Genomic DNA, 23,901 nt, shown 5'->3' with positions numbered 1-23,901 from the left:
GACTGGGCCTCTTATAGGGGACGCCACCATCTAGTGGTTTTTCCAGGCTTCTTTCTAGGAACTGGGTGTTTAAATTGTGGAGGCACCAACCTGGCTCTTTATATTCCTGTGTCCCTTCCCAGACCCCTCGCCAGCTGTGGGTCTGGCTCTAATGCCCTAGTGGGCAGTAAGCCTTGTACCTGGGGGATGCTGAGCTCTGTGTTCCCAGAACCTCAGGTGCCCTCTGCTCTGCCTGAAGTCTGCAGAAGAACATGACCTTGAGAGGTCATGTTATATGACCTACTGTTATCATGTTACATGTCAGGCCACACGCACACTGTGACCCTGAAAAGAACCCTGTGTAGTTGAGGTTGGCACAGAGGAGCAAGTTCACTAAGGTGCAGAAGCTCAGTGGTAGAAACTCTCAGGGTTAGAAGGAATTTTCGTGTGTGCTAGAGCAGAGTAGTCCAGGGCCTCCCTGGTGGTCTAGAGGTTAATTCTCAGCATTGTCACTAATATGGCCTGAGTTTGATCCCCAGCCAGGGAGCTGACTCTGTCTTACCCACTGGTCCCCTTAGCGGTGTATCTCAATAGGTACATTAGTTCTACTCCCCACTCTGTCTCTGGGGAATCCTTTCACCCCCTGCATCTCTAACCTGCACCCCAATTCTTCTACATAAAAATAAAATTAAAAATTAAAAAAAGAAAATGGAAGTAGCAATGTAGATGCCTCCTCCCTTTCCCCCGAAATGAGATGAAACCTAACATCTAACGTTGTCATCCAGTATCCCAGAAACCCCCTTTTCATAATCACAGTTGGAAGGTAACTTTATTTAAAATACAAATGTTGGTGTCCTAACTTAGGCTGCCTGAACTACAATCTATGGTTCCGGGCTAGGACGGGTGGGGAGCAAGAGAGAGGCTTTGTGATTAGTTTTAGGAGACAAGTGAAAAGCTAACGGCTTCTCATGGGGAAAGGTGAATCTCAGTGTTCAGCTGGTAGAGGTGTTCCTAGCTCCAGGGTCTCTCCACCCAATTTTATTGGCCCTGCCCCAGTATCAATGCAGCAGTGAAGAGTCAAGCCTGCAGGGAGAGCAGACTTGTGCACTAAGCACAGTTCTGGGGAAAGACAGGACTGTCCTTCCTGCTCATCCTCCCTTCTGACCCTGGTGGCTGAGCAAATACATAGTGACTCCTATTTCCCTTCCAGATAAACAGTGTTCTACTTCTGTCTTTGTGTCAGAGCTCCATTTTGAATGTGGGGGGGGGGGCGGAGAGGGGTCAATGGCAGCCTCTGTTTTCAGATAATGGCTCCAGGCCCTCCCTCGGGGCGCAACAGGTTAAAGCTCAGCACTGTGAAGTTGGCCAAAGCCACTTCTGTGGAGTTCAGAGTTCGATCCCCGCCTGGAGGTGACCCACATGGCGTGGCAGACCCCTCCTGTCTCACCCGCTGCTCCCCCTCAGCAGTGTACTTCATCCATTTGCCTGCTCTGCTCCCCACTCTCTCTCTGGTGAATCCTCTCACCACCCCTGCACCACCTCTGGCCTGTAGCCCAGTTCTGTATGCATCAATAATCTTTTCTTAAAAAAATTACTCCAGCAAGGAATGGAGATGAGGAAGTTGTAGGATGTGGAAGGAGGGAAAGTCATCTCTTCTCTGATTCCCAAACATCAACTAGAACCAAGTGAGAGTAAGTTAGAATGATACCCACTGAGACTGAAGGGGCGGTTGTAAAGCAGGCATGGGGCAAGCTCTTGGAAGAAGCAAAGGGAAATACCAGGAAAGGGGCTTAAAAGCACCACTAGCTGGAAGCTTGGAAAGGAATGAGGAAAGAACTCCAACTGAACAGAAAGGAATTAGCATCAAAGCCCGGTTCTGGGCAGACTCCAGACTGGCGCTGCAGCTAGAACAGCCGGGACTGAATGGCACCTTGTTAATTGCTTTTTTTTTCTTCTTGTTTCTGTACTGTTCCCAACTCCCTTTTTCATCTTATGCCTCTTTCCACCCTGAATCCCATTCTTTCTTTTTTCTTTCTCCTCTTCCTCCACCCCACCCCCACCCCCAGCTTTCTGGTGGATGCGAATTGACCGTGGTCCTCCAGGACTTCAATGCGGGCCACAGCAGTGAGCTGACCATCCAGGTGGGGCAGACGGTGGAGCTGCTGGAGAGGCCGAGTGAGCGGCCGGGCTGGTGTCTGGTCCGCACCACCGAGCGGAGTCCCCCACAGGAGGGCCTGGTGCCCAGCAGCGCCCTGTGCATCTCCCATTCTCGCAGCAGCGTGGAGATGGACTGCTTCTTCCCCTTGGTGAAAGGTACGGAGATCGGGGGCGGGGCACCTGACCAGAGGCCGCTGGGGAAGGAGGCCCCAGGCAGGTGTTCACAGTAAAGAACAGCATGGCCCAACAGCCCATCCTGACCGTCAGGGATTTCGCTGGTGGTCATGAAGAAGAGGATTAGGAAGCGAGGGAGAGAAGAGAAAGAACTTCCAAGTTGTTGTGTGACTGTGTAATGTTGGAAAAATCACTTAGCTTTTCTGCATCCGTCTCATCTTTAAAATGAGTATTGACTTCAGTGACCACTGAGATCTCTCCCAGCTCTGCCATTGCACTGCCCTCCATTCAGAAAAGTCCTTTTCTCCCTTTGACCAAAGGTCTAGACTCCCCCTTTCCCCTTACCCACCACCCCCACACTAGCAAGAAGCACAGAGCACACACACAGCACAGCTCTGCTGGACCTGCCCCTCGCATGTCCTGCAGGGCCTGACTCTCGGGTGCATGCGTCTGGCAGGTCAGCAAGTCAGCCTTGCTTCCTATAGTTTTAAGCCCTGTGTTCCTTTCACAAGCTTGTTCCCTTTTCCTCTTCCGGGGGGGACAGAACTATTTAGAACTGTGTTCTCCAAGTTGGGGGTATCTCTGGCCCGACAGCATCAGCAGCCCCTGGGAACGTGGTAGAAATGGCAGTTCTCAGACCCCATCCCAGACGTACTGGGCCAGAGCGCTGGAGTGGGGCCCAGTGGCTTGTTTCTTAATAAGCCCTGCAGCCAGCTCCCAGGCACAATCAAGTAGGAGGCCAGGGGGAATGAACTCTTTCCTTTTACAGCAAGGAAACTGAGTCCCAGAGAGGATATCTGTGTAAACTTAGTTTTGTTAGTGGTCAGATCATCTGATTCCAGGCTGCCTTCTGTGCAGACCCGCGTTAGGCATTGTTAGCATGAGGGAAGGGCCTCCGTTCTTTCTAGATACAGGGACAAGAGGCATCTGCCTGCTGTAGGCTTCCCTATAGGTACAAACAATGAATTAAGTGTTTGAAATGTTCATTTTTTTAATTCCCTCTGGCCCAAAACCTGACCTCCTCCTTTCCCTCCACTAGGTGGCCACAGAGATTACTTTATTAAGGTTACCTAACATCAGCTCCGTGGTTTTTGTCCTGGAGAAGTTTTTAACCAAAACTTGATTTTCCTACACACAAACAGAAACACACATACACACACACCATGTTCTCCCCCCCCTCCCAGATTAACAATCACTGGGTTTTCCACCTTTTCTATGAGAATTGAAGAGGGACTGTATCAGGAAGTTGTGTGGAATTTATAACTGGATTGCAGTCTCCTAGTCCTTTGAAGTAGTCACCAAAGAAACACATAGTACAAGGAAAGATAAAATCAGGGGAACTCAAAAATATGGTCCTGTTTGAATCTTGTCAAGGGTGAAGCCAGGGCACAGAGAGGTTAAGATTATGAGGATGAAAGAGAGAATATGTACAAAATACTCAGACCACTTAAAACTTGATGTTCAGTACATTTCGTTACCACGATATTATCGTATCATCTGTCATAGATTATTCAGAAAAATAACTACAAATGCCCACAAGTTTAGTCTAGAGACCCACAGTCTCTTTCCAGATGAAAAGCCAATTCATTTGCCTTTTCATTTGCTAGGAGAGGCTGATTGACCATAGATGTACAGGTATGGGTCATTGCGTTAGGAAAGCCTTAACTTCAAGTGAAGACCTAAGACGTCTTGACCTAGGTCCACCTCCATAGTTTGTGGCTGGATAAGATGTCCATCCCCTCTTGTCCCTGGCCACCTGGCACTCCTTCAGCAGTGACTTCTCTCTAGTTATGCACAACTAGATTGAGAAGGAAATGTTCTCCTGGGGGGATGGGGCTATCTAGTGTCACAGGAAGCCTGCCTCTGTCTCTCTCAAATCTTAGACAGGTCTAGTGTCCTCTTTGCTGAGAGCGTCAAGTCAGCATCATATAAGCTTTGAGAAGCGGGGAAGTATCTGTTCTGAGTGCCCCCTGAGAGCTTAGCTCATGACTGTCACCCCAGAAATGGAGGCAGTATAACTGTAGAATGTCAGCACCTAGGATGGAACCTGGAGAATCCTGAGACCGGGCGTTCTGCTCTGTACAGTCACTTAAAAGCTGTAGCAGATGACAATATTCAGGCCCACCTAGTACAATTAGACTCAGGATCTCTAGGTTGGGATCTGAGGGTTGGTGGTTTTTAAATGCTTTCTTGGGTAAATCTAAGGTAAAGTCAGGCATGAGCCCCCAGTGCATAGGCCAGGGACACTCTTGGGCACAGGAAAGCAGGATAACTTTCCTACAGGGGAAGAGGGTGCTGATGGCAAGGCTGGACTAGAATCAGCCCACACATACTGCCTGCTGGTCCCCCTCCTGGTCCTCGGGTCACTCTCCTGTTTGCCCTCCTGAGGAACAAGAGATGGCGGTTTATTGTTTCTTTCTGCTGCATTTGCTGCAGAATTGTTAAGGGGACAGTATGACAGAGTGGGGGATTGCATTCCCTATTCCTTTATTGCTACCTGTAGGGCTTCTCACTGGGGTTCAGTCCTGTAGAACTTAAGTGATTCCTCCTCCTAATCCTCTCCCTCTTTCTAAGCAGTAAGTGGTGCAGGGCAGAGCCTCCCAAGGGGCAGACTTCATAGTGGTGGTTTTCAACTCTGGATGCATCTTAGAACAACCTAGAGAAACTTAAAAATAATGATGCCTGATTCCCCAACCCAGTCCAATCAACGGCCAAGCGTCTGGGCACCGATAAATTTTAAATTTCTTGGTAATTCTGAATGTGCCATATGGGTTAAGAGTTACTGTTTGATGGACTTAGCACCCACAGTGTTAGGCTTAAGTTATTAAAACATAACTTCAGGAAGGCATTAACATGTAGATTGTGTAAAGAACTCCTTCAACTCAACAACACCAACAAATTCAATTTAAACATGAGCAAAGGACTTGAGTGAACATTTCTCCAAAAATACACAAATGGCCAGTAAGCACATGAAGAGATGCATCACTAGGGAAATGGAATCAAAATCACAATTAGATATCACTTCATACCCACTTGAATAGTCATTATTTAAACATATACACACAGAGAAAATAACAGGTGTGGTGAGTATGTGGAAAAATTGAAATTGCTGTGCACCACTGGTAGAAAGAAAAATAATGAGCTATTGTAGAGAGCAAGATGGGGTGTCTATAGGTAACTCTGAGACCGATTTCCCACAGGGGTGTGGTTAGGCTTCCCCACACCAACAAGCAATTCTGACACTATCTATCCAGAGGGAGCATCAAATTCCATAGGCTAACGCCTCAGTCTTCCAAGACTGTCTCCACTTCAGGTGTGGGCCGTAAAACTAGGCCACAATTATTTCTAATTGAGTAGCTACAGACCAGTGGTCCCCATAACCTCCTCAGATTTCAGTGGCTATTGCCAGTTCAGATTATTACCTGTACTTTTGATCTACTGGTTATAAACCAGCGGTGCTCAGGACACCCACCTCGGGTTTGTCTAATTGTCTAGAGTGGTTCACAGGAAACCCATTTACTCACTAGATCACTGATTTATTACAAAGAATATAACTCAGAATGAGCCAGATGAAAGAGATGCAGAGAGCAAAAATTCACAAAGTTTCATGCCTTCTTCAGGTGCATCTTTCTCCACACATCTTCACATGCTCCCCAACCCAGAAGGCCTCTGAAGTCCCTCCTTTTGGACTTTTATGAGGGTTTCTTATATAGTTGTGGTAGATTAAGTCTTTGGCCTTTGGCAGATGAACTCATCCCCTGGCCCCTCTCTACTCTGGAAGGAAAGTGGAGACTGGGAGTCCTAACCCGCTGATCATGTGACTGCTTCCCCTGGCAACCATCCTCTCCCTGAGGATTTTCTGGAGGTTGCCTTCATTAACATAAGAAGAGATACCTTGTCACTCAGGATACTTGTCACTGGCGATTTCTAAGTTTTTGGGCACTGTACGTAGAAATTGTGGATGAAGGCCAAATATGTATGAGAAATATATTTGGTGGGGGCGGGGGTGGGGGGAGTCTCTCTGGTAGCCTAGGGGTTAAATCTCAGTGCTGCCACCTATCCTGCCTGAGTCTGATCCCTAACCAGCAGGTTAACCCACATTTAGTGCACCAGACTCTCCTGTGTCACCCACTGCTCCCCTTGGCAGTATATTTCAGTAAATCCTCCTGTTCTGCTCCCCAGTCTGTCTCTGGTGAATCCTACTAGCCCAGTACCTCTGGTCTAGACCCAAGTTCTTCTACACTATATATGTAAATATATCTATCTATATAGACATCTGAATGTCCAAATTATATATTTCTTGTAAATCACAATATTGTTTGGTTCCTCAAAATTTAGAGACAGAATTACCATAGTATACAGCAATTTCCTTCTGATTATATACCAAAAGAATTGAAAGTAAGAACTCAAAGTACTTGTACGCCCACACTCATAACAACACCTTTTACAGTTTAAAGATGAAAGCAACCCAGTGTCCACCAACAGACACTTGGAAAAACAAAATCCATACAATGAAATATGATTCCATCTTAAAATAGATGCAAAATCTGATGCATGTTAAAGCATGGATGAACTTTGAAAGCATTGTGCTAAGTGAAGTCAATCAGTCACACAAAGACAAATACCCATTCATGTGAGATAGCTAGAGTAGCCAAATTCAGAGACAGAAAGCAAAAAAGGTTGTTACCATGAGCTGGAAAGAGGGGAGTACAGGGAGTTAATGTTTAATGGGGACAAAGTTATACTTTTGCAAGATGAAAAATGTGCTGGAGATGGGTGATGGTGATGTTTGCACAACAGTGTGAATGTACTTAATGCCACTGAACTGTACACTTCAAAATAGGTAAAAGTGTTTAAAAAAAAAAAAAGCAATGATCCTGGGTACTTCTGCCCTAGACTCCAAAAACCAAAACCAGTCTAGGTTCTTCTCTGCCTGGCTATGCAAGATGTCTGTCTCCTTTTCCTGACATTTCTTTCCTGGCTCCAGTAAGCATCTGGAGAATATATAAGGAAATGAATGTCTCTTTGCTTGGCCAGACCAAGCCCAGAGCCAGGCGAACCCTTGAAGCAAATATCCTGGAGGAAATTTGTGACCCATGCAGCCTTGGCTTGTTCCCAAAGCGTCTTCTCCCTGGACTTGTCCTGATGGTTCCTGCTGTTATCACCCAGCAGGAGTAGGGTACCCAGCCGAAGGAAGGCGTGGGTGTACAGGCGAGGAGAGACGTGGGCCCTGGCCACCCACACACCACCCACAGCCTGAAAACACTGAACACGTCCTCGATCTGGCCGACTTGTATTAAGTTTGTAATCAACTTATAATAATAACTGGTAGTTATTGATCCTCACCATGGACCAAAGTTCTGTATTAATCCTTTAATATCAACAGCAGTATTTCCATCATCACTAAAGACAAGAAAACTGAGTCTTAGAAATCTGGGTTAGATTACTTGCTGGAAGTCACATAGCTTGCAAGTGGTGAACCCAGATCTGTGTGTCCATTTCACTCGTCACCACAATGCTCTATGACCTCCCAAGTCTGAAGGCATTTGAAATAGGGCCCTAGTGTCTCGTCCTTCCATCTTACAAGGCTCCCTCGTTGGTCACACAGCTGCATGTGCAGTGCTCTCTCCCCTCTGGCCCAGGTAACCCCTTCCTGCGCACAGAGGCAGCAATCACACAGATGTCACCCACTAGAAAGAGTGTAGTACCCCCAGCTGGAGCAGAGTGACTGAGTGGCACTCTGGACAGCTGAGCAGGGACAGCCCTGGTAGGGGCCAGTCAACCCTGGAATTCATCCAGCCTGTCCAACTCACTTTCAGCAGGGTGGGGCTCCCCACTCCTGTGCTGCTCAGGAGCAAACATGTCCAGCTACCCAAGCCGGACTGAGAGGCTCCTCCTGCCTACGGACTCTGCAGAGTCCACCAACATGTCAGTCTCTCTGTCTTCTTCCTTTTTCCCCTCCCCACTCCATTATAAATCTGTACTAGGAACACCTACACTCAGAGTTGCTAGTTTACTCACATGGACTTTACAGAAGAAAGCTGAAAAAAATACTTGGAAGGTGAATTATTTCCTCCCAAACATCTCCTTTCCCGTTTGTAAACTACAGCTTGCTCATCTGCTCATTAGTCAAGGACCACAGCTGTAACTGAGCTGTGCTGAGGTGGTCACTTTGAAATTCAGAACTCACTTCCTTAGAAGTTACACATGGAGTGTGGTGAATGAGAATGGGAATAGAATTAATTCTATTAGCTAGCCCACAAAGTTTTAGTTAAGACTAACATAGCTGAAAATAGTACATTTGTAATGAAAAGTAGTAATAAGGAGTAAGGATTCTTTTAAATCATATTACCTTTGGATGAGAATGACTCAAACCCCAAAATAATGCATCTGAAAAAGAAATGAAATTAATTCAGTGCTGATACTTCTAAGAGAAAAGAGTGTTTTAAATAGAGATATGCTAGTAGAGATTCTGATAGCACCATCTCATCATTTTCAGAAGTAAGAAATGGTAGCATTAAACCTTTCTTTTTATAGTTGAATAGAAGTGATCCTTGATTCGCTTCTTAGAATCTTGGTTTTTATGGAGTCCTGGAACCTTAGCATTAGGAAGCCCTTTAGATGTATCATGGATAACCCTGGAGAGGGGTTCTCTCTCAAATGTCCCAGACAGGTTTTCAGCCATGTGTTACCTGAGTATCCCTGGGAATCAGGATTCGTTGTTGCTCGAGGAGGTCACACAACAGAGTGCGACCCTAAGGCTCCTGGTGCTTGGCACTGCCATCTGGATGCAGCCTGGCCATCACGCCTCCTGCTCCTTGTCCACTCCCCTACTTAGAATCCACCAGTTTGAATTCCCACTACCCACCTCTTTCTGATCTGTATCTAGAATGAAATAATTTGATTCAGATATAAAATGTTAAGCCCAATTTTGCTAAGGTGCGCAATTTCTGCTTAAATCCTTTTATTAAATCCTTAGAGCACAACAAATTATATAGGATTATATTCCACAATCCTAACTTGTTTAATGTGATTATCTGTGTAGAGTCCTCTTAACTGTCCTTGGATTTGGGTGCCTCCAGCTGTCAGCTTTACCTGCACAGCAGGGGCCTCTGGTCTCCTTGCCTTTGGGCAGGGCACTTAGAGGCACCTACCTTGTGCTCTGAGACCCTCCAGAGACCCTTTTTTCCTGGTACTCCCTACAGTCACTCGTTGTTATTTGTTCTAAAATAGCATTTTGTGACCTTTCTTCTGTATCTTCCTGAATGATCTCCAGGCTTCCTTCCACTTCTAAACATGTCTGTCTTTCTTCCCACAGACCAGATAAGTACCTTTGGTAACCTGAAGTGATTAACCTAGGTAGACTTTTTTATTCATCCAAGTATAGCTTGAATAGCATCATTATGAAGTTCACTTTACTAAGTTGGAACCACATAAAACTGCCATTTTTGAGTAAAAAATGGTTGCCTATCACCAGTTTTATGTGGTTCAACCTAATGTGTTACAGTCAGCCTTTCTCCTTGACAGAGTACTGGTAGGTCTATGAGAAAATAGGGAAGGTTTTGTCATCAGGAAAGCAGCTAGGTCAGGAAGTAGGGTGTGGAATGAGTGGGAAACTGCTTCATCTTCCTACTTTCCACACCTGTACAAAGAGAAGATAATAAAATGCCCATCTCACAGAACTGCTAGGAGGCTCACAAGTGTCAATGTTAAGTAAAACTGCTTTTTAAACAATAAAGTGGAATCTATACAGGCTAATTATTTAGAATAAAAGTGACCTGATCTTCATGAGGCTTCACCCTAGTATGTATTAGGCCATAGGTGAGGTGATGAGCAGTGTGTCTTGGTAAAAGTTCCAGCGGAATCCTGTGTAGCCACTGACAAGCTATGCCTTGGGCATGACACTCAACAGCCTCTGAAGCGGGGCAATAGTGTTTATTTCCCTTGAGTTAGACTCCCAGTCTAGATGTCTCACCCCAGAGAGGTCAGTCAAGTTCCTTTCTCTTCCGGCCCTTTGTCTCCATTCTGAAACCTCCATGTCATACCTCCGTCGCACAGGTATCACAGGCCTTGGGTGTATCCAGTGTGAGTCCTCTCCACTGGGCTGGGCTGCTCAAAGGGTCAAGTTTCTGTTTCTAGTTTCACCCATAGGTTTTGGCAAAAGTCAGGACATCAACTCTGCTCTGCACACTTCCCTACTGTCAATTTCCATTCCTGACCTACTCTGGACATTTTTTTAGTTTGCCAACAGCAGGGTCTTGTGGCTCTATGAGTCCCCAAGATATTATGAATTATTCCTCTAACTTTTTCACCTTCTGCTCAGAGCGTTGAGATGGTATCTGATTAGAATTGAGCTGAAATTTTAAGTGATTTCCTCCAGCCTGCCCTTCTGGCATCTCTGAATGGCCCAGCTCCTTCCATGATTAACTCTAGCTAGTGAAGGGAACTTGCAGATGCATCATACGGATGGGCTGGACTGTGGTCCTCATGGCTGTGGTAAGTCTGAGTGTCAGGATGTGTGTGAATGTGTCACAGTCCAATGAAGGAAAAAGGGAGTTTTGTGAAAACTGCCATTTTGTTTTATTTTTAAACTGGATTCCTTCCATTCACCTGTTTGTGTTAGAATGGCCCAGAAAAGGCCTCAATAGTTATTGACCAGTAGTTTGGGAGTCCACCCGGATGAAGGTTCAGGAGGAGGGAGACATAAGGGTCACCCAATCCACATACTTCCATTTATTCATTTTATTGTGTAAAGGGAGCAGCAATGAAGATAGTTGGAAAGTGTGTTCCAGGCCTAAGTTCTAAGTAAGATGCCCTGCCTGCAGCTGGCTGCCATCCAGCTGATATAAATATATTTTTTAGGACATTAACAAGCTTGGAACGAAGCCTCAAATAGGGAAGTGTCAGGTCAGGCCACATCCTCCTCTAAATACACCCCAGTGTGGTGCTGCCCCCACGTAGAACTGCCACAGGAGGAGACATGTGTTGTCACGGAAAAGAACTGATCTCTGCAGGCCCTTTGCAGAGAGCCTGTCTTTGTCCTTTCTGTAGCTAACCTGCTGTAACTCGGCTCATGCCAAATGCTCATTTCAATGGTATGTTCTCATGCCTCCTGGCAGCCACTGTAAATCTGCAAAATCTACATGAAGACGATGTCCCTTATCATCCAGAGGGGAAGGAGGGAGGGAGAGACCTGTTCCTTGACACCTCATGAGCCAGCTGCAGGAGCTCAGCGCTCAGGGCCTGAGGATTCAATCCCAGAGAGGGAAGGCTGCACTGATTGTGCTTTCTGGGAAAAGGCTGGAGATGGGGAGGATTCACCTGGCAAATAGATTGTTGCCCGGAGAAGAGGATGCAGTTTTCTTGCAGTTAGAGTCAGCTAAGCCGAAACCACTCCTCACTGCGCGTATACCCACGCCCCAAAAAAGACCACAGAAAAAAAAAAAAAGACCACAGAGATGATATACCCTGATACATGAAGCAGAGAGGAGCCTCAGGGGCCTGGCTGCTGGGGTGGGACAGATGGGAGGACCTTTGCGGCGAGGAGCAGCCTGGCAGAGCATGGCTTCAGTTGGCCAGAGTGCTCAGGCCCCTCCTCGGCTCCCCTATATTGCAGGCGCATTGAGAACAACTCTCCTTGACTGAAACTGCAACCTGGACCCAAGTCCTGCACACGTCTAGGCAGTCTTTCCGTTTACATCTCTTGCCACTTTTAATACTAACTGTTTGTCCACTGGGCTGTTCAGAACTGGTGTTCCTGGCTGGGATGGCTGAACAATGGTGAGGAAAGTAGATGGCCCAAGTCCTAGGCTGTTCACCTTCCCCAGCCAGGAGCACCAGTTCTGATGCCCACCAGCCTTACCCTCCACAGGGCCTTGTAGCCACAGCAGGTGTGCTTGCTTAGATTTGTCCGCCAGTGAGCGATCAGATAGTCAATCACCTCAGTGAGGAGGTGGGGAGCAGCAGAGAGGAGGCCAGGGCTAGACCCTTGTCATCCCTGAGTATTTCCATGACTTCTGGCTCACTTTGCATGGAAACCAAGGACCCTCTGTGACTGCAAGGGGACTCCTGCCCCAGACTCCATCTCCTATGTCCCCATGTCCTTTTTTCTGGGTTCCTATTGCTGCTGTGACAAATAACCACAAACTTAAGACTTCAGACAACAAAAACTTATTCTCACACTTTTATAGGAGTCCAGCACAGGACTCACTGGGCTAAAATCAAGGTGTCAGCAGTGCTAAGTTATCTTCTGGAGGCCCCAGGGGAGAGCCAGGCGCTTGCTTTCTCCGTTGTCTAGAGGCCGCCTACACCCTTGGCCGAGCTCCCTGCCTCCACCAGCATAGCCAGCAGTGTTGTAGTTCCCAGTTGCCTTTTGTAGTCCTGGCTCCCTCTGACCAGAGGAAAAGGTGCTCTGCTTTTAAAGAGTCACGTGACTACCTTGTTCTCACTAGATAGTCTCCCCACTCTAAAGCCCCTCACCTAATCACTGCTCAGATTCCCTTTTGCTCTGTAGGGTAACATGTGCCCGGGTTCTGGAGATGGGGTTACGGACATCTTCATTCTTCCCACCACAACCCTCCACTCTCCCAACCTGCCTGCCCGAGCTAATCACCAGGCAAGCTGTGCTCACTCCCACCTTGCGTCTACCCCTGTGTTCCCTCTGCCTGGAACACTCCAGATACTCCCAGTCCTCTGAGACCTCAGTGGTTTCCTTCACATCTTGAACCGAATGTCACCTGATTAGAAACACCTTCCCCTACTCCCCCTCCCCCATCACATCAGGCCTTTGCTATTTTACTTCTTACATTTATTACTACCTGCCACATTTGTTAATGTTTGTAATCTATTCCTCCTAAATTGCCCCTGCAAAGTACAGGGGTTTTATCTATTAGGTTTGTTGCTCTGTCCCTGTTATCTAGAACAATGGCTGGTATATAAGAAGTTCTCAGTGAATGAAGGGAAGGAGGGAGGGAGGGAGTCAGAAGGGAAGGAGGTGCATCAAGGACCTCCAGAGTTCCTGGGTAAAGGGCCAGGCTCAGTGACCCCTGAGAACTATAGCGGAAATGGGGGTAGAGCTAATAATGTTCTGGTGCTAAAGTTCTGAGCAAGTCTTTGAAACAGGGAAGTGCTGTTTCCTACAGTGTCTTCTCTGGAAATACATGGGCTCAGCACCTCTCATTTCTTCAGAATGGTTGAAAGCTGAGAAATATAGACTGGGAAGTGTCTTCCCTGTCCTTCCTGTACCGAAATCTCAGTAAACAGACCAGTTACATCAAAGCAAAACCCACGTAGCAGAAACCTCTCCACCCCACCTGTGACTCTGCCGCAGCTGCCACCTCTGCCAGGGTTGGGGGGCGGGGGGTGGAATTGAAATGTCGAGTGGACACCCCACCAGGGTTAGCCTTCCACACTGGAGCTCAGAGTATAGACTGGTCCTTCATATTGCCCTACTTTAGGCACACGTTGACCTACTTAGGGTAAATGTTTTTGGAAGTAGATAAAACCTGGGCTGGTCTGTTTTTAGCAACTCTGGCTGCAGTCATCTTTCATTTTGATCAATAGTTTGTCTCCCCCAGAGCTCAGGCAGCTCCTCCGCACATGCCTCTATGAACCTGTCCTGCCGCACACAGCTCTGCCTCTCCTTCTCCACAGAACAAGACATTGCTGTTCTGGGAGACAGCGGGCTGTCTATGAACCATGGTATTCAGCAGTCTAAGCTGCACCTTCCTGTGCCGGGGCCCTGGTTCAGACAAGGGATCCTTCCTGCAAATGAAGAGGGTGATTGACAGGATGTGCTGGCTCTTCACTTTCTTGAGATAAATGAAGGCAGCCAGCAGGAGGCAGAGGGTGTGGGGTGGGCAAGCAGAAGGACCACTTCAGGCAGTCTGGCATGATTAGCAGTGGTTCGGTGGTTGGAGTCTGGGAGCATGTCACCAGGTAGACAGTGGGCTGGGCCCGCGGGCCAGCAGTGGAGGCAATAACAAATGGGACAATTAGTGGGAGAGATTACCATTCATAACGCTAGCAATCACGCTTTACTATTAAATATACAATTATGTTATAACATTACTATTTAATTGTCACTGTTAACTATGCATTACTATAACATGCAACCTGGGAATGTACCATATAGAATTTGGCAACATATATTTGGAGTTCACATTAAAAAAGGAGCAATGTACACATTGTACTTCCTTTTCTGATCTTAAGTGTTTCTGGTCACCAGTGATTATTTATTCAGTTCTTCATTTTCACATAAAGAAAAAGCCTCTATCTTATATCCTCCACTTTCCTTTGTCTCCCACAAAAATATTGAATTACTGCCTCTTGTATAACTCACCTAGTTCGTCTTTGTCCTTACCAGGGAACATGTCTTATTTAATTTATATTTTCCATATAAATTCCCATGTATAAGTTAGCTTAGTGACTTGTACATAGTAAATGTTGAAAAACTACTCATTGAATAAATAATCAGTACTTGACAAGAATCTTTGCATTTCTCTTAAAGATTTGTTTGTTTTAAAGATTTATTTATTTGTGCATACAGAACTGGGGTACAGGCCAGAGGCTCAGGGGTGGTGAGAGGCTTCACCGGAGACAGAGTGGGGAGCAGAACAGGCAGATCGACGAAGTACACTGCTGAGGGGAGCAGCGGGCGGGCCAGGAGAGGTCTGCATCGCCATGTGGTCACCTCCGGGGCAGGCAGGAATCGAACTCATGCAGAAGTGGCTTTAGCTTCTCAGTGCTGTGCTTTAACCCGCTGCGCCACCAGGGAGGGCCCAGATTTGTTTTTTAATTATTCATGTATACAAGATCTGGGGTATAGGCCAGAGGTGTGGAGTGGGGGGGGTGAGAGGACTCACCAGAAACAGAGTAGGGAGCAGAACAGGCAGATCTACTGAATTACACTGCTGAGGGGAGCATTGTGCAGGCAGGAGAGGTCTGCTGAATCATGTGAGTCAGCTCCCTGGAATCTCTGCATTTTAAGCCACAGTCACAAATAGAGAGCAGACATATGTCATTTGTAATAAATGATCAACCACCTGGTGTCAACATTCAGGAAGTTCATAGGTCAGAAATCTACCCAGGAAAGATGCGAATTTAAAAAACTTGCAGTTACTGGCAAGCCTAACAGGTGGTGGGAGAATGAGTCGAGGGACCAGCTGCCAAAGTTTGAGAAAGTAAAAACATCTGAATCCAGATGCTTCCTAAACCTTCTGTCCACCCTAAAGAAAGTGATCTCAGAGTATGTGCCTTGAATGCCAAGATCAGAGGTTCTTAGCACTGATTGCACAGTGAAATTGCCTGCAGAGCCTTTAAGCTGTTGGTACGAATCCGGATCAGCATCTGAAAGTGGATGCTAGAAGTGAGAGTGACTGTGGAGGATAAGGCAGGTAGTGACTGCTTGGAGTGGGCAGGAGGGAAGTAGATCCTGTCATCAGCGGTCACTGGGAGCCATGCCCCACCCTATGAACATATTGGGCATATTCTGGAAAAAAGCATGTACTCTCCTTGTCATGGTCAATATCTTCAGGTGTGAGATGGGACATATTTGCTATTCCTGATGCTTCTGGACTGAGCTTTCACTAAGAAATGTGTGGAAGTGTTACGATTTTGAAAAACTCTGTTCCAGTAAATCTGAAGAGAATCTAGAGTAGAAAACTGGACATATGTCTGCTGGTGAAAAGGCAGACACCTGAGGTCAGCATCTAGCATTACTGAAGCCTGTCACTAAGTGGGGGAAGCGTGGTCCCACTGATTCTCGACTATGCTGGGCATTGAGGTAGACCTGGCCCACTGTGTCTATAGGCCAAGACCACAAGGAATTCTTTGTGATTCACTGCTGTAAGCAATAGGGATAAGATATAAAATAGACACATAGGTGGGTAGAAACTTAATTCATGTAAAACAGAATTTGGAACTATTGCTGAAACCAAGCTCTGTTGAAAATGAGAATGAGATTGTTTTTATTCACAAATGTAAGCCCAATGCCTAGAACAGAGTGTGGCACATAGTAAGTTCTTAATTATGATATTGACTAATGAAGACATCTACTGTCAGTGCCCAATGGTTTTCAATATTTTCTTGTTGAGTTAAAGACATTTGTGACCTCATTCTGGAAGCACATTAAAATGCAATGGGACTCATGGGTTATTGGTAACTCACCACAGTATGAATCCCTACGGTGACAAAAAAAATATATTGACCACATCATGTTCCTAACAGTCTTATGCCTTTCAGAGAAGAATGGATTCCTGTGTTACAATAACCAGTGGAAACATACCTGATAGATTTTCCTTTTGGAGGTTAAGACTAATTTAAGATTTAAAATAATTTGAAGTGATTTCTGAGTAAGAACTGATTCTTCCAGAGGCATTTAACTTAAAGCCAGTTCTACAAGATGACATCATTAGCCTCTTGCAAAGGTCTATGATATAAAGGACATTCAATGTCACCTGAACACAAAGACCCACTGGAATATTTAAGTAAAAAAGGAACTGGTTATTCAACAAGCGATTTTTAAGTGTTTCTGAATTCCTATAAAGAGTGTCCCCAAACGTACCCAAAAAGATGGAGTGAACAGATAAATATTGATGTGGGTACCACAGCACCCATGTTATGGATCATAGGCAAACAAAGTTCACTCTTAAAAGAGTTGAAATTTCTGGCTGTTTCTGCTCTGGGTTTGCAAGAACAGCAATATGGGTATTGTCTTCGGTGAGATGGAAGAGAGACGTAGATAATATCCCTGGCTGCCACTGTTCAGATCTGTGATCCTGCAGTAACTCAAGATAAGACTGATAGTGGATGGCCAATGAATCATAAATCTGGGGTTTGAACTTTCACTTCTGTGTTTTGTATATGGAGTGCCAGAGGTACATTCCCTGCTCAAAAGTGAGATTCTTATTTAATTCTTGTCCGGAGAGAGCATCATGGAGATGGCAGCGGTAGAACTGGAAGTTAGATGTTAAATTTAGCTGTGTTCCTAGAGAGTGATGCTTTTAGGGGTCTTCTTTAGTGTTGAGCCATCAAAGCCTCCTCATAAACTTAAGCATTCCGCTTCCTTAGATGCTGAAGAGGAAAGATTTTTTATAATGATAACTAACTTGGTATATACATTACACAAAGGAAACTTGACACCAATAGATGCTCACTAAGTGTCAGTCATTATTACTCATTACGTTGTACTGCTGTCATCTACCAGACATCTACTTGTGCCAACCCCATGGCCAATGCTGTAACGCAAACAAACACAAGTCTAAACATGATCCAGACTGAGAAAGGAAGTTCCAAATCCTGCTAATTCCTAAATGCTTTGTCCGTTGACAGTCTTTCCTCCTGGTGGGAACCGGTTAGATGAGCGTTCATGCTTCATTTTTTTTTATTCCTCTTACCTACTCCCCTTTTTTCTGAGAATGGGCCCCTCCCCACAGTATGAGTGCTGTATGTTTCCAGCAATTCCTTTTCCCTAAATCTGGACACAAAGAAATGGAGAGAGGCCTGTGAATGATAAATATAGCAGTTGACAGGCAGGCCCAGTTAACATGGCCCATGTGGGCTTTGGGGTTGCAGAATGTGAACTTGGCTTCTAAATATGAAAGAAAATTAAAGAAGTAAAGTATAGGAATATAATTTAAGGAATAATACAGACACACCTCAGAGATATTGGTTCCAGACCACTGCAATAATGCAAGTATTGCAATAAAACGAGTCACACACATTTTCTGGTTTCCCAGTGCATATAAAAGTTGCATTTATACTATTCTGTCATCTGTTAGGTGTAGAATAACATTGTTATTAAAGTCCAATATACATTCCTTAATTTTAAAATCCTTTATTGCTAAAAATTGCTAGCCATCCTCTGAGATTTCAAGGAGTCAGAATCTTTTTGCTGGAGAGGGTCTCGCCTCAGTATAGATGGCTGCTGACTCATCAGGGTGATGGTTGCTGAAGGTTGGGTGGCTGTGGTGATTTCTCAAAGGCAACAATGAAGTTTGCTTCATCCATTGACTTCCCTTCACAAAAGATTTCTCTGCAGTAAGTGATGCTGACTGGTAACATTTTAGCCATTACTATAATAAGTAAGTAGTCCCTGCTTAATCAGTTAAAAACTGATAAACTGATATTCTCAATCCTTTGTTGTCATTTCAACAACCTTCACAGTCTCTTCATCAGAAGTCGATTCTCTCTCAAGAGACCGCTTTCTTCACTCATCAATAAGAAGCAACCTATCATCTGTTCATGTTTCATCATGAGATTGCAGCATCCAGTCCCTCTTTAGGTTCCAACTTCTAATTGTAGTTCACTTGCGTTTTTTGCCACGTCTGCAGTTACTTTCTCCATGAAGTCTTGAACCCCTCAAAGTCACCCGTGAATGTTGGAATCCATTTCTTCCAACTCTTATTAACATTGATATTTTAAACCTCCTTTTCCAGAGGTTTTCACTTATTTTTGCCCAATACTATCTAAGGCAGCTATAGCCTTACAAAATGTATTTCTTAAATAATAACACTCGAAAGTTAATAACCCCTTGAGCCATGGGCTATAGAATGGATGTTGAGTTAGCAGGCATGAAAGTAACATTCCTCTTGTATGTCTCCATCAGAGATCTTGGGTGTTCAGGTATATCGCAGTGAGCAGCAGTGTTTTGAAAGGAGTCTTTTTTTCCTGAGAGGTAGGTGTCAAGAATAGACTTAAAATATCCAGTAAACCATGTTGCAAACAGATGTGCTGTCATGTGGTCTTTGTTGTTCCATTTATAGAACACAGGCAAGGTAGACCTAGAATCATCATTAACAGACCTAGGATTTTCAGAGTGGTAAATGAGCATTGACTTCAAAGTCACCAGCTGCATTAGTTCCTAACTGAGAGTCAGCCTGTCCTTTGAAGCTTCCAAGCCAGGCAAACTTCTCCCCTCTCGCTATGGATGTCCTCAATGGCATCTTCTTCAAATAGAAGCCTGTTTTATCTGCATTGAAGCTGGTGTTTGGTGTAGCTGCTTACTCTAATGATCTTCTAGATAAGAAACTTGCTGCCTCACCTGAGCTTTTATGAAATAGCGATAACTTCTTTCCATCAACCTCATGAATCAACCTGTATTAGCTTTAAACTTTTCTTTTGCAGCTTCTTCATCTGTCTCAGCCTTCATAGATTGAAGAGATTCAGAGCCTTGCCCTGGGTTAGGCTCTGCCTTAAGAGACCATTGTGGCTGATTTCATCTTCTCTGCAGACCTCTGAGCTTTCTCCAAGTCAGCAATAGCCTGTCTTACTCTCTTATCATTCATGTGGTCACTGGAGCAGTGCATTTAATATCCCTCTAGAACTTTTTCTTTGCCTCCACAATTTGACTAGCTGATACATGAGGTCCAACTTTTGGTCTGTCTTGGCTTCTGCATGACTTCCTCACTAAGCTTGATCATTTCTAGAGTTTGATCCAAAGTGAGACATGTGAAACTCTCCCTTTGCAGATCATTGGCCTTATTTCAGTATTGTTGTGTCTCAGGGAGTAAGGAAGCCCCAAGAGAGGGAGAGATGGGCCCCTTCATTGGCGGGATCAGAAAATATATTACATTTATCAGTTAGGATCACTAACTTACATAGACATTATTCATGGTACCTCCAAACAATTACGTTAGTAACATCAAAGAGGTTACAGATCACTGTAACATACAATAAGGGTAGAAAAATTTGAAATATTGTAAGAATTTGCAAAATGTGGCACAGATACATTAAATGAGCTTATATTGTTAGAAAGTGAGCTTATGTTGTTAGAAAATGGCACTGGCAGACAGGCTTTATGGAGGGTTCCCGCAAACCTTCAATGTGTGTGGAAAAAACACAGTATCTGCAATGCACAATAAAATGAAGTGCAGTAAAACGAGGTATGTCTATTGGTCCACTGGGCATTGTTGAAGGCATGGTGAATGGACGTTTTCCAACCCAAGTACGGTATCTGGAGTCTCTCTGAGGTATTCCTTCAACTGGAACTATTAAACATCTAACAAATGCTTCCCTGGGTTTCTAACAAAGTATATTGGCAACCATTCAATGTAGGAATTCTTTTTTTATTTATTTTTTTTAAAGATTTATTTATTTGTGCATACAAAACTGGGGTACAGGACAGAGGCTCAAGGACAGTGAGAGGCTTCACCAGAGACAGAGTGGGGAGCAGAACAGGCAGATCGACGAAGTACACTGCTGAGGGGAGCAGCGGGTAGGTCAGGAGAGGTCTGCCATGCCATGTGGTCACCTCCAGGGCAGGCGGGATTCAAACTCATGGGAAGTGGTTTTAGCTTCTCAGTGCTGTGCTTTAACCTGCTGCGCCACGAGGGAGGGTCTCTTTATTTTTTATTTATTTATTTATTTTTAATGAGAAAATTGAAGTACAAAAAAGTCAAGTGACTTGTCTAAGTTCAACTAGTTTGTAAGTGGCACAACAGCTATGCACTTTGGTTTTATGATTCCAAAGCAAATGCCTTTGCATATCATTACAGATAAAAACTAATTTAAAAAATTAAAAGGCATTATTTATTGTTGTCAGCATTAAAGAAGGACAGGTTAAGTGAAGGTGTTTTCAATATAAAAGAGGCTGCCCTTGTTGGGGGTCCTATGGGAAAAGGAAGGGGAATCTGTTACAGAGAAAAAGTTTCATTGGGTCTTGAACCTTCTAAGTTTGCTTCTCTCCAACTGCTTTGGCTTTGTCTGGTTGCCTTATTTTAAGCCGAAGTTGATGGGGGAACGGAGTGGGGAGGTGGTTCCTGGAGAAGATGATGATGCTTAGCTTAAGAAGAGTCTCTTAGGGAGTGTGAATGCCCTTCCTCCCGGTTCCAGCCCAGTGCCCACAGCCACCCGGCGGTCGGCTGTTGCATAAGGCGCTGGGCCACCCTGCTGGACTGGACTCCGCAAACAGCTGGACTTTGGAACTCCGCCCCCTTAGGCCTTCCCTCCCGCCGCCGGAGCCACTCCTCCCCAAGGTGGCTCTGGCTCGCAGAAAGTCTGAGCAGCCGCGGTAGTTACGGGAGAGGACCGAGGACCGTGGGGAGGGAGCAAGAGAGGGTGCTGGCTCCTTGGCCGCGGCTCTGAAGTTTCCTGTCCGCTGCGCCCCCACCCGCTGCTGGCACCCTGGGCCATGAGGGAACGCTGGGACCCAGCAGCAGCATGAAGGGCAGCAACCGGGCTTACACCCGATGTCCCTCTTTGGGGTGGCTCTTTGCTAAGTGCTGCTGTTGCTTCCCTCGCTGTGGTGAGTAACTGTCGGCTTCTGCGCCTCCTTTAGCGAAGACTGGAGACTGAAGAGTACGAGGGAATGGTGGGAGGGGCAGCCCTGGGGTGGAGGGTGCGGGGGTGAGAGTGGGAGGGTAACAAAGAGGAGAGGTTGCTGCTCTCAAGCCATTCCGGCTTCCGTGGCTGAACGCAGGCTCTCTTTTCGGCGACATTCTAACTTGGATGGAAAGCTGCAGTTTGGTAACTCAGTTATCAGTGACTGGATATCTGGGCGCCAGGCTCTAGGGTGTGGGGTGCGGATGCAGGGGTGTGGGGAGTGGGACTCTTGCTCCGTGCCTCCCTAGAGTGGCAGAATCGTGTTCCCTTGCTCTCATTTACAGAAAGATCTCAGCTGCAGGATTAACAGATGACTCTGAGCTATAGGAATGCATTTGACACTTGTCTCTACACCAGCAACTATTTTTGCCAAGTGACAATTTTCTTTTGGGACTGCAGCTTTTCTCTTCCTGGGCTTTTGCAGGCCAGCATGGGTTTGCAGCTCTGGGCCAGAGCTCTGCTCATTAATTAACCAAGAACTCTCTATGTTCCCAATTAGGGCTGTATTTAATTATTCTGCTAATTTTCATGTTGTTGAGGAGATTTGCAGGAAGCAATTAATTTTCCCAAAATCAGCCTGGATCACAGAGAAAGATTATCCATTGTGTAGCCTCTCCTGGAAAAGAAATCAGGACCTTCCTAGACAGAGTTCGCAGTTGTTCCTAAGGCAGTCCATGTCTCTAACAGTTGGACTTAGAGGGTGGGGGAACAGAGATTCTGATTCTCTCCACTAGAAGTGAATCTATAACCTCTCACTTGACACTTGTCCTTTTTATGGTCCACCTGCTTGTCAGGTTTCTATCCTCCATCTAAATGCTCCATTTTCCTACTCCATCCTTGGTCAACCAAGTCCTGATGGAACTTTTTCAGAGTTACTGATGATTAAATTTATTCCAAATAGTCCATCACCATCTTCACCATCTCAGCAAGTTCCTGACAAATTCTCCATCTTAGCAAGTGGAGGCTCAGCAAAACCTGAAAGACCTTTCCCAAGTGATTAAAGTTTACAAACCCAGCACTAGAGATTCAGCCTCTGCATTTGATTAGAACAGCATGGAACTATGTGGGCCATAGTTCTGAAAGCCGGAACTCAGACGGTAGAAAAAGACTCTTACAGAATGAGGGACCCTCACAAAAATCCACGCTTAGCTTAGAATAGTGAAAATTTGATATTGAAAGGAGTTGTTTATTAAAAAGAAGAGGAAGGAGGAAATGAAAAAGGGAATCGCAGAGGGTGGGATTACTCTGAAGGCTGTGCCCCTTTCACAGTGAAGGGTTTTCAAGCAAGATTTCTTAGGAGTCCATTTCCTGTCAAAAAGCAGAATGCAGGGGACTTGGGCGGTGCTTATCGAAAAGCCCAGGCAGCCACAGCCTTGATCCAGATGTGTGGCTGTCCCACTTCTAAAGTAATTTTCCTGGGTCTCTGGGCTTTTGCTTTGTTTGTGAATTGTCCTGGCTCTTCTCTCTGCTCCAGCATCTAGGAGGGAGTTGGGGCTCCCACTGGGCCCCTCCTGCCTGTGGGACTGTACAAGCCATGGCTGTAGGCTCTGTGGCTTGGAGAGTGGCGTGAGAGAGTGGGAATTGCAGGAGCCCAGGTTGGAAGAGACCATGGACACTCAGATGAAGATGGAGGGGAACAGAAGGTCTCTCAAAGGGGGAAAGGAAGGCAAAACAAGGGTGGGTGTTTTGTCACCCCCTGCTTTACCCCTTACTCTTTCCTAGATAACACGTGAAGGTAGCAAACTGGGGCTCAAGTGAGGAAGCTGGCGGAGGGGGTGACTTAGCCACCCTTCAAAGAGCCACTGGTCAGACTGGGCAGGGACATAGTGCCCCAGATGCTGGGCACTGCCAGTGGGACTCCGTCATTTTGGCTCAAACAGAAAGACCTGAGTCTCTACCCAGACTATGGTTACTAGTTTGGAAGTAGATTAAAAAGATTAGGTCAGGCAGTTTCTCAGCTAAGGGGTGGCAGGCACCCTGTCAGGCCTAGAAGGTGGCAAGAACAAGCCCCTGAAGCAGGCCAAGGTGATGGAAGGGGAAGAGGAAGATTAAGGCATTCAAGTAGAAACAGAAGGAATGCGTACAGAAAGCAAAGCCTGTGGGGAAAGGCCCCTGGCAAAAAGTGAGATATGCCTTGTGCCTGAAACCATGGTGACCCTGAATTCCATTCCTGTTTCAATATCTGGATTCCCTGCCAGAAGATCCTCTGCCTCCAGTAGCTAGATGAGGTATCTTGGAATCTTATACTGACCTTAAATACATTGATCAGAG

At 45.7% G+C, this 23,901-nt stretch overlaps 1 protein-coding gene across 1 annotated transcript in view; it reads left to right on the top strand.

The window, feature by feature from the left end:
• Positions 1 to 23,901, top strand: part of KALRN (kalirin, RhoGEF kinase) — a 408,565-nt gene that overhangs the window by 279,497 nt on the left and 105,167 nt on the right. The window contains exon 34 of the mRNA XM_012730450.1: positions 2,046 to 2,292. Within this exon, the coding sequence (XP_012585904.1) occupies positions 2,046 to 2,292 (247 nt within the window). The remainder of the gene's footprint in view (positions 1 to 2,045; positions 2,293 to 23,901) is intronic.

The sequence above is a fragment of the Condylura cristata genome, unplaced genomic scaffold, assembly GCF_000260355.1.
Source record: "Condylura cristata isolate star-nosed mole 26May11 unplaced genomic scaffold, ConCri1.0 scaffold00003, whole genome shotgun sequence".
NCBI lineage: Eukaryota > Metazoa > Chordata > Mammalia > Eulipotyphla > Talpidae > Condylura > Condylura cristata.
This window is presented reverse-complemented; position numbering and strand designations above follow the sequence as displayed.